At 58.4% G+C, this 9,905-nt stretch overlaps 3 protein-coding genes across 3 annotated transcripts in view; 1 reads left to right on the top strand and 2 right to left on the bottom strand.

Moving 5' to 3' along the window:
• Nucleotides 1–286: 286 nt before the first annotated feature.
• On the bottom strand, nt 287–1,625 carry TSSK2 (testis specific serine kinase 2). Its single transcript, XM_003801695.2, has one exon. It carries the CDS (start codon nt 1,492–1,494, stop codon nt 418–420), a length of 1,077 nt encoding a protein of 358 aa, XP_003801743.1. The 5' UTR covers nt 1,495–1,625; the 3' UTR covers nt 287–417.
• Nucleotides 1,626–5,959: 4,334 nt separating this feature from the next.
• TSSK1B (testis specific serine kinase 1B) lies at nt 5,960–7,343 on the bottom strand. The gene is made up of 2 exons (XM_003801694.2): nt 6,182–7,343; nt 5,960–6,085 (listed from the first exon to the last, which is right to left on the bottom strand). Exons 1-2 carry the CDS (start codon nt 7,154–7,156, stop codon nt 5,960–5,962), a joined length of 1,101 nt encoding a protein of 366 aa, XP_003801742.1. The 5' UTR covers nt 7,157–7,343.
• Nucleotides 7,344–9,512: 2,169 nt separating this feature from the next.
• The window catches only part of DGCR2 (DiGeorge syndrome critical region gene 2), an 88,880-nt gene continuing 88,487 nt past the window's right edge, over nt 9,513–9,905 (top strand). Inside the window, exon 1 of the mRNA XM_023508018.1 lies at nt 9,513–9,875. Coding sequence (XP_023363786.1) covers nt 9,797–9,875 — 79 coding nt within the window. The 5' untranslated portion in view covers nt 9,513–9,796. The remainder of the gene's footprint in view (nt 9,876–9,905) is intronic.

Raw genomic sequence — 9,905 nt, 5'->3', positions numbered from 1 at the left:
GGCTGGTTGGTCCTGGGGCTGTGGGGACGGGGGGACAGCCGTGGGGCTTGGGGGGTGGATGTGGCAGAGGTCCTCTCATGCCTCTGAGGCCTCACGGTGAATCTGCCTGTGCCTGAGCGCCACTCCCTGGACCCCTGTGGAGACCCCCGCGCGGCAGGGAGGGCAGTAAGCTGAGTGCTAGAGAAAAAGACTCCTCACTGAGCACTCTGGAAGCTTGTATACACTTTGTGGTTTATTTGGTGGTAAGTAATGTCTTTGCTACTAAGTGGAAGAAAGCTAATAGAACGTAATCAAAATAGTGGTTTAATTGACGAATTTTACTTGTTCCTTGCCCCTGTGCCTTCTTCAGCTCCTACCTGCCTACTTAGTTTACGGGGGCGCAAACCACGCACCACTTCCCCAAAGCCCTCGCCACCGCTAGGTACTTGCTTTCCCCACCTCGGCTCCGGAGACATGATGGTCTTTGGCCCTGGAGGTCTCGGCCAGCCTGTCCTCCATCCTGTCCTCATTCTCCGGCACCACCAGCAACCGGTGCTGGGTTTTGGCTCCCAACTTGTGGTCCGGCCGGTGGTCGGGCCTCGAGCCCGGCCGGGTGTCCAGCTTGTACTCGGCCCGGTACTTGCCCTCCCCCTCTCTCTTGAAGGAGGCGGAAGACATGGCTTTGGGCTTGGGGGGCTGCAGCCACGAGTGGCTGAGGATCTCGTCAATGTGCAGCCGCCGGTTGACGTCAGGCTGCAGGATGCGGTAGATGAGGTCCTTACACTCGCCCGTCAGGTTCTTGGAGCGTGGGAAGTCCACACGGTGCTCCTTCTGGATGCGCAGCATCTTCTTGATGTCGGAGTCATCATAGGGCATGGAGCCGCAGACCATGATGTAGAGAATCACACCCAGACTCCAGATGTCGTACACCTTGGGCTGGTAGGGGATGCCCTGCAGCACCTCGGGGGCCGCGTATGCTGCCGACCCACAGAAGGTCTTGCTGAGGATGATGCGGCCGCTGCCGTCCCGCACACAGCGCTTGGAGAAGCCAAAGTCAGACAGCTTGATGTTGAAGTCCTTGTCAAGGAGAAGGTTCTCACACTTGAGGTCACGGTGGACGACGTCCAGGTCGTGGCAATACTTGACTGCTGAGGAGAGTTGGCGGAACATCTTGCGCGCCACGTCCTCATGCAGGGCCCCCCGGCACTTGATGAACTCGAGGAGGTCACCCTGGACCCCGAGCTCCATGACGATGTAGATCCGCCCATCAGAGGTCTCAAAGATCTCGTAGGTCTTAATGATGGAGCGGTGGTTGACGGTTGCCAGGATGTCCATCTCCCGAGGAAGGAATCTCTCCACAAAGTCAGTGGGCGTTTTCTTGCGGTCAATGATCTTGACGGCCACGTTGAACTTGAGGCGCTCAGAGTAAGCAGATTTGACTTTTGCGTACGAGCCCTTGCCAAGATTGATGCCCACGATGTAACCCTTCTTCCTTAGGACCGTGGCATCATCCATGGTGCCAGGAGCGGCTGGCGCCGCTGCCCTCTACATCACCCCCCAGCGTGGGCCAGCAGGCATTGTCCTCATTTACACTGCGGGGAGGCGTCTGGCTAGGCTGGGCCTGGACTTGGAGGGGTGGAACGCTCAGCATTGTCTCCAGGTGACTTCAGCGAATGAAGTCACAAAGCCAGGCTGCCAGGAGTGGGGACTGGGCTGGGGGGAACAGGGCCCCTGGAACCCTGGAAGCCAGGCCATCCTGGTAGGAGCGCCCACTCCCCACCCACTGGAAAGAAGCTGGCACCAGAACTATGGTAACCTTCCCTGCTCTTCTTCCTGGCTGTGGCTTCCCTGCCATGTCAGGCCCAAGGGGAGGTAGCCCAGGTCCAGCCAGAGTACCAGCCCAAAGTCCATTTCCCTCACTGGGTGTGGGGACTGACCCCATGTTGGTCCTCATTCCACCAACGCCTGTTTCCTGCAGCTTCTTTGGGGTGTGCAGAGAGGCCCCTCTAGGGCTTGTGTCCTTGGGACCCGCAGTGCCTGGGAGGCCCTGCCTTGGTCCAGCCAGGCTGGCAGTGGTGCCAAGCCTGTGGGCAAAAGCAGCTCAGTGTTTGGGAGCAGGAGCTGGCAGGTCATTGGGGTAGGAAGCCAGGCAGGTGAGTTGCAACTGCTCCAGTGAACAAGGTGCGTGTGTAGATGGCAGGTCATGCTCAGGGATGCTGTGAGTGCTGGCTGGGTGCCAGGTGTCCAGGACAGGGAGGTGCATGTTTCAAGGGGAGGGGCAGGGCTTCCATCAGGTAGAGGAGGAGGTGAGGTACTCCAGCAGGAAGGGGCCTGGGAGATGAGAGGCCTAGTCTGAAAGCAGCTGAGGAGGACAAGTTGGGAGGGAAGTGGAGGAGACAGCTGGAGCTTTTTCTGTGACAATATGGCCATTGCAAGGTACAGGACAGGAGGAGACACTATCCAAGTTGCATTTTAAGGTGGTCACCAGCAGAGAAGAGAATCGGCTTTAAGGTGTAAGTGGGGCCAGTGCCTTTGAGCAGATGACAGGAAGGCTGCTGGGCCTGGGCAGCCCCTGGGGAGAGATGGAGGCTGTGAAGAGCAAGGTGAGTGCAGGGGCAAGGCCTTGGTGCGCAGGTGGAGGCCAGCAGCCTGGAAGAGTGAGCACCTGGGTGAGGAAGAGTCCTGAGCCTCCTCACTTCTGGCCTTTGTGAGGCATGGGCAGCGATCGATTCTGCCAGAACCCTGGCACTGCACAGTGTCTGCCTCTCATGCTGCCTTTTGTGTCTGGAAGTAACATGAATATCTCCGTCTCCTTTCAGGGCATGTGTGGATGTTTGCTTTGGATAAGGTGGCATCCTCTGTGTGTCTTCTTAGGAACTTGGGAGGCCCTGGTGTTCATCTGTGCTTACAGGCATTGCAGCCCAGGGGGAAGCTGCCAGGACAGGAAGCCGTGTGCTCCGTGTTCAGGGAGGCGGGGAATAAGGGCTGTGTCTACACGGGGCTGGTCACAGAAGATTTCAGAGGAAGTAATGTCATAGCCAGGTGCAGAGAGGGTGAACAGGCTGCGTAGGTGACAAAAGGAGCAGGACGTAAGGCACACATCTTCCCTAGAGTGCGAAGGACATGCTGTGTGTCTGGAGGCTGCTGGGGAAGAAGCAGGCAGGGCAGCTAAAGTCAGGGTGTCAGGCTGAGAGGCTTGGGGTGGGCAAGATGGGCCCACAGCAGCTGCCTCCTGGTGGGGACAGTCCTCGAGCCCCATCTGAGCTCTTTATGGCATCTGTGGTTAATAGTTTTTGTTTTGTTTTTTTTTTTTGCAGTTTTTGGCCAGGGCTGGGTTTGAACCTGCCACCTCTGGCATATGGGGCCAGTGCCCTACCCCTTTGAGCCACAGGTACCTCTCTGTGGTTAATAGTTTTAGCTCTGTGCATTCCTATCTCCTAGGCGATGTCTCTGTCCTGGTAGCCTGGGCCCAGGAGCATGGTACCTAGCTTTTTCTATCCAGGGTGTCTCTGTATCTGGGCTGATTCTACTGACTTATTCTTCCTCTGCTTCCTCACACCCTGCTTTTGCCCAGGACAGGTTCTTGAGGTACATGCCAAAGCAGGCAGGTATCAGCACTGCACAAGCAGAACTGACAGGGTGTGGAGCTGGTGGCTTCATTCAGGGTGTGCCCACAGGGCAGGCACTCCTGGAATGTTCAGGGGAGGGGTTGGACTGGACCTGCAGAGCTGCAGGTCTGCTCCTCTGGTGCTGCAGTCCTGTGGGCCAGGATCCTGCCTGTTCTGGGAAATCCACTCCTTGTGAGTTTCACCTTCTTTATGAAGTGGGCATCCCTGTTCACCATTCACCCCACAGCACTGGGGTCAGCTCTAGGTGCTGCGGCTCACTGAACTGCAGACAACCATGCCTTCCTGGAGCTAGCAAGTGTGCGTGCATGATGGTGGCTGCGCTGTGACGCAGCAGTCATGGAACTATGAGGACAGAACTGGGGGGTTGGGCTTCACGGGAGGCTGGAGAAGACTGAGATCTGAGTAACTAGCCAGGCAGAGGAGGATGAGGATAGGTATTGTGTGTGACGGCCTAATGGGGCACAGTGTGGCAGGAGCATGGACAGGCTATGGAGGGCCACATTGACGTCCTGATCCCAAGGCTTCTGAGGGTCCCTGAGAGGTCGGTGCCAGAGCTGAGCCCAGTGGCTGAGCTGCCTTAGGAGTCACCTGGCATGGTGAGGCCACCGGAGCCTGCTGCTCTGGACAGTGACTCGGGTTCCCTCCTGCTTCCACCCACAGAGCACATAGCAGGTACTGCTCCTGTGGGCCTGTCCCCAGCCAGGCTGCCAGGCTGAGCTTCAGTGAGGCATGCAGGGGCCTTCCTGATGCCCCTGCTCTGGGGACCACTGACCCACAGGGATGGTGGGTGGAGATGTGTGACCCACCCATCAGGACAGCCCACTGACTGGCCCCTGTGTTCTGGATCCTACTCCACCATGAAAAACAGGATGACTAGTCAGCACAGCTCGGGGCCTGTGCAGACCTCGGGCAGCCACAGGTTGCTGAGTCCTGTCAGGGACCCCCAGCAAGCTTAGCAGTGGCTATGGCCCTCTAGCCCAGCATAGAGAGGCAGAGTGTGCAGGGGTAAGTCCCCAGTATGATTGTGGGGTATGACATGGTATGGTGGGGAGAACTGGTGCTGGGAGGCCAGCAGAGGAAGGATGAGGCCGAGGAGGAGGCCAGCCCTGGGTTCCTTCCCATGGGCAGTGGGAGCCAGACTGGGGGGGTCCTCTGGCCACTGTAGGGGAGCAAGGCTGTGGGGAGGGAGGGAGGAGCAAGGTGAGAGGTGGGCTGGGTGTGGGGAGGGCTCCCAGGAGGGCAAGTCCAGGCTCTCACTGGACCCCACTTCTCCCAGGGTGCTGGGCATTGGAGTTGTCGAGAGACAGGCCACGGGAGAGGTGAGTCTGAAAACTCTTGCCCTTTGTGTGTGTTGAACCCTCAGGCCCACTTGAGGTTGTCCAAAGAGTGGTGGAGAGGAAGGCCCTGCAGTGACCTGCCTGAGGCAGCTTGGGCAGCACATGCTTCCTGCCCTACTCACCAGCGTCAGCTTCTCAGCTGTGGCAGTGGTGGTGGTGGGGTCACTCCTGGGGACAGGCTGGGACTCAAGGGGAATGGGATATGCTCAAGGCTACACCCAGGCCATCCACTTCTTCCAGACTGGGGAGATGACCATGGGGGGGGTGACTTTGGGCACTATTAAAAACTGGGTGCTGGCTAGACACAGGGAAACCTGTGGAGGACAGAGCAGAAAAAAATGAGTCACCTAGCAGGTTGGGGAGCTTGGTGGAGGGGGGCGGGGCAGGAGACTGAGACACTAGTCTGCTTATCCTCTGCAGTGTCCCCCTTACTCCCAATAGGCTTGTGGGGCTGCCCAGACCCCCAACTGCAATTGCAGACGGAGCCAGCCCTGCCAGCCCTCCTCTGTGGCAGCTACCTCAGTGCCCTTCTTGGTCCTGTCCTCTCCCACCCTCTTTCCACCTGGACAGTGCACTTGGAGCATTGCTGTTGAAACAGCAGCTTCCTCACTCAGCTCTTGGCTCTGCCCTCCCCCGTACCCCATACCTCCCATCCCCACCTCTAACCCGTGCAGCTGCTAGAGGTGACAGGGGGAGGGAACTCTGGGGTGTGTTTTCCCAAGCCAGGGAAGAATTGAAATGGGATCCAAGTGGGAGGCCAGGGGGAGCCCAGAACTGCATTCAGCCGGGGCAAAGACATTCACCTTGGGGTTTGCACTAATATAGTGATTTATTGCTTCTTTAGCCATATGGGTTACCACGTTCAAAGGGAGGGAGAAGAAACTGACGAAAATAGCGGCTCATCCAGGACTGTCTTCCTCCTTTGGCTTGTCCCTTGACTTCCTCTGAGCTCAGGCTCCAAGCCGAGAGCTCTGCCTCATTCCCTGCTGGCCCCCTGGGCCTGCGAGAGGCTCACTAGGTGTGTGTCTCTGGGGGCTGTGGGGGGGGCTCTTCCTCTGTCTCCTTGACTGTCTGCTCATTAGTGACGCTCAGGGTCTCTGAATGCCTGGCCTTTGGCACTGCCTCCTCCTCAGGTTTTGTCTCAGGTTTTGTCTCAGACCGTGTCTCAGACTGCATCTCAGGTCGTGCCTCTGGCCGTGCCTCAGACCTTGACTCTGGCCTTGACTCCTGCCGTGCCTCTGGCCTTCCCTCTGGCCGTGCCTCTTCCAGAGGCTCCAGCTTGGTGGCTGACTTCTTGTCAGAGTCAGGTTCAGGGGTCCACGTGGGATCTGCACCCCGGGAGGTCTCCCCCTCTTTGTTGACTGCTGCAGAGGACAGGCCCCGTGTCTTGGGCTGCACCCAGCAATGGCTGAGGATCTCGTCAATGTGCAGCCGCCGGTTGACGTCGGGCTGTAGCATGCGGTAGATGAGGTCTTTGCACTCGCCCGTCAGGTGCTTAGAACGTGGGAAGTTGACCCGGTGCTCCTTCTGGATACGCAGCATCTTCTTGATGTTGGAGTCGTCGTAGGGCATGGAGCCGCAGACCATGATGTAGAGGATCACACCCAGACTCCAGATGTCGTACACCTTGGGCTGATAGGGGATCCCCTGTAGCACCTCAGGAGCTGCGTACGCTGCCGACCCGCAGAAGGTCTTGCTCAATGTCAGTCGGCCGTTGTCATCCCGCACACAGCGCTTGGAGAAGCCAAAGTCGGACAGCTTGATGTTGAAGTCCTTGTCAAGGAGAAGGTTCTCACACTTGAGGTCACGGTGGACAACGTCCAGGTCATGGCAGTACTTGATGGCCGAGGAGAGTTGGTGGAACTTCTTTCGAGCATCGTCCTCTTGCAGGGCTCCCCGGGTTTTGATGAACTCGAGGAGGTCACCCTGGACCCCGAGCTCCATGACGATGTAGACCTTGCCATCTGATGTCTCAAAGATTTCGTAGGTCTTGATGATGGAGCGGTGGTTTAGCATGGCCAGAATTTCAATTTCCCGGGGAAGGAATTTCTCTAAGAAGTCCGTGGGGGCTTTCTTGCGGTCGATGATCTTGACCGCCACGTTGAACTTCAGGCGCTCAGAGTAAGCAGATTTGACTTTTGCGTACGAGCCCTCTCCCAAGTTTATTCCCATGATGTAGCCTCGTCTCTTGAGGACGGCAGCGTCATCCATGCTGCCGGGAGCGCCCAGTGCCTCTGAGGCTGCCCTCTACATCCCTGCGGGACATGGGCCAGCAGCGTCCTCATTTACACTGTGGACAGAGAGTCCTCAAGGCTGGCCGGGGCCTGCTGTCCCTGCCTCCTAGAGGCTAAGACTCTGGGGTGGAACATTCAGCACTGTCTCCCGGGTGACTTCAGTGGGTGAAGTCACAAAGGAGGAGTGCCCAGGGGGAATGAGGCTCTGGCTTGAGCTGTTTGGACTTGGAACCCTGGAAGGCCAGCCAGTAGACTGGAGCAGACTGAGGGACAGTGGAGAGTGGCCTCGTGCTTGACTGGGACCTGAGGTAGGAGGGAGCTATGGGGGACATGTCGGTAATTCTTGCAAACCAGGGCATCTTAGGAAATCCAGGGCAGATGGCCCCTATAAGAAACAGAAGACACACTCAATTCAGGTTAATTTGAGAAGGGTTCAATGAAGGCACGATTGACACAGAGTGTAGGGAAGCCCATGGGTACTCCAGTTGTCCCAAGGTAGCAGACCCCTGCCCCACATGAAGATGGAGGTAATGGTTACTGAAACCTGGAAAGAGCAGTGTAGAGAGAGCTACCTTGAGAGAGACAGTGATTTTGGTGGAGAGACAACCAGGCTGCAATGACTTCTAGGGGCTGTCAAGGGAATCGGGGGACATCCCTAATCTATTTTCCCTTCTTCTGGCCCCTGACACTGTCCACAGAAGCAGCCTGCTGGGGTGCAGAGCAGAGCTGACAAGGGTGTATCAGGGGAGTAAAGATTCCTGGCCCAGAAGTCGCTATAGTTTGGGAAGCCCAGAGTGCTCTCTGTGCGTGATCTGGCTGGACTTTTTACCACTCTGTATTTCTTTCCTCATTTAAACCTTGGCTGGCCTGCTTCTCTTACTGGCTCTGCAGGGAGACAGTGGCAGGAGTGCTGCTCTTGGCTGTGAGTTCCTTTCTGGGGACCTGCCCGGCCATGGCACTGGCTGGGCTCCCAGGGCAGATCTGGGGCTGGGAGGGCAGAAGGCTGGGCCTGGATTCCCCTCTGAGTATCGGCAGCTGCTCCTGAGAATCCTCTGTGAGGATGGTACAAGTGGCAAGGGCACTGGACAATGACCACTGTTTCTGTGGGCAGCAGGGCCACTCTGCTGTGACAGACTCCTGGTCTAACCCTTGCTCCAGGCCACACCTTGGGGGGTGGGGTAGTAGGAATTACAAGCTTGGCTCAGCCTTGGGTTTAACTTTGGCCTTATCCACCTACAGGGGTGAATGCCCCTCTCCCAACCTAAGTGTCACGGGCTGGAGTCCTGGGCCCTCAGGAGGGAGGATGCTCGACTGGGTAGGTGGAGCTGAAGGTCCCAGGAGCCTAGGCCCTTCCCCTTTTCTCTGCTCCCTGTCTTCACCTTCTTCCCCAGCTCTCACCACCCACTGCCAGGCCCATGTATGCAGCTGATGGTCCTTGCCGCTGGACATCTTGCTTCTCCCTCCTGCTGAGGACACTGTCTCCCCTCCCACATTCACCCTATTCATGATGACAGGTGTGAAGTTGGCACTTGGAGCTTGTTCCCAGGGCCTCTTAGCCTCATCTCTGCCCAGTGCTTTGCTCCCTGAGGACATGGCCTTCTCCCCTTCCCATTGTGTAATGCAGGTCCTTCCCAGGCATGGGGGTGGGATGAGAGCGGCCAGCTTTGTTCTAGTCTCTCTAGGACCTGGCCTTTGCTGCTAGCTTTCCTTGTGTGACACTCCATTAGGCCATTTCTTCCTGTATTTGAAACATTTTCACTTGTGTGTGTTGGTGAAGCCACACCTGCCTGTTCCCTACAGGACTGACTCCTGCATCTTCAAAACCTCCAGGCCTTCTGATTTGCTTATGCCCTTCTTCACAGCCGTTCAGCCTTAAGAAGACCACTTTAAGGCACTCTTGGGCCTCTGACCGGACCGGGACTGCAGGTGTGAAGACCCGTCGGGTCCTAGGGTCCAGCTTCATCTCCTTTCGGCTCCCCACCACCACGGCTTCACTGCGCACCACCCTCACCAAGTCCCTTCCAGTGTCTGTCATTGTGGTCCCGCCCCACTGCCCCTCCCCCACTCCTGCCCCTGGTCGTGGGACCCTAAACCTCTCAGATGCCGCGTCCTCAGGCTCCGCCCCAGAGCCACACCTCTCTGCCTAGCCAATGGCACGCCTCACTTATTATAGTCCCGCCTTCCCCTCCCTGCCCGCCCCCCAGTCACCCCTGTCTGTAGTCCCATCCGTAGGCCTCGCCCCTTTTGGGCTCCGCCGCTCAGGCCCCGCCCCTTACCTAGGCGTTCATTGGCCCGCACTGGCGTCGCGGGCGGGAGGCTGGGCGGCACGGAGCCGAGCAGGACGGCCGCCATCTTGCGCGGAGCCGGAGCCGGAGCCGGAGCCTGACGCTGCAGCTGAGTGCACGCGAGCCCGCAACCCAGCTTCACCGCGGTCCAGTCCTCCTGCGGCCTAGCCGGAGCCCACGCCCACCGCGCCTCCGCGTCCGGCTCCGGCCCGGTGCCCCTGACCCTCAGCCCGACCCGGCACTCCAACCCGGCACTCCGACCCACATCCCGGCCCGGTCCGGCCTCCCTGCGGGGTCACGCGGCCGTCCTGGGGACGATGAACGGAGGATAAATGGTGCCCAAGGCAGACAGCGGTGCCTTCCTGCTGCTCTTCCTGCTGGTGCTCACCGTCACCGAGCCGCTGCGGCCAGGTGCGCTGCGCGGTGGGGGCGGCGGGGGCG

Source organism: Otolemur garnettii, unplaced genomic scaffold (genome assembly GCF_000181295.1).
Source record: "Otolemur garnettii isolate 467f Iridium unplaced genomic scaffold, OtoGar3 scaffold00218, whole genome shotgun sequence".
Taxonomy (NCBI): Eukaryota; Metazoa; Chordata; class Mammalia; order Primates; family Galagidae; genus Otolemur; species Otolemur garnettii.
The sequence above is the reverse complement of the archived record's forward strand: the minus strand, read 5'-3'. Positions and strand labels throughout refer to the sequence as shown.

Coding starts and splice junctions, on each gene's coding strand:
- TSSK2 (XM_003801695.2), bottom strand. CDS start 1,494: ATGGATGATGCCACGGTCCTAAGGAAGAAGGGTTACATCGTGGGCATC.
- TSSK1B (XM_003801694.2), bottom strand. CDS start 7,156: ATGGATGACGCTGCCGTCCTCAAGAGACGAGGCTACATCATGGGAATA. Junction 6,086..6,181: donor GGCCAGAGGGAAGGCCAGAG/GCACGGCAGGAG, acceptor ACAAAACCTGAG/ACAAAACCTGAGGAGGAGGC.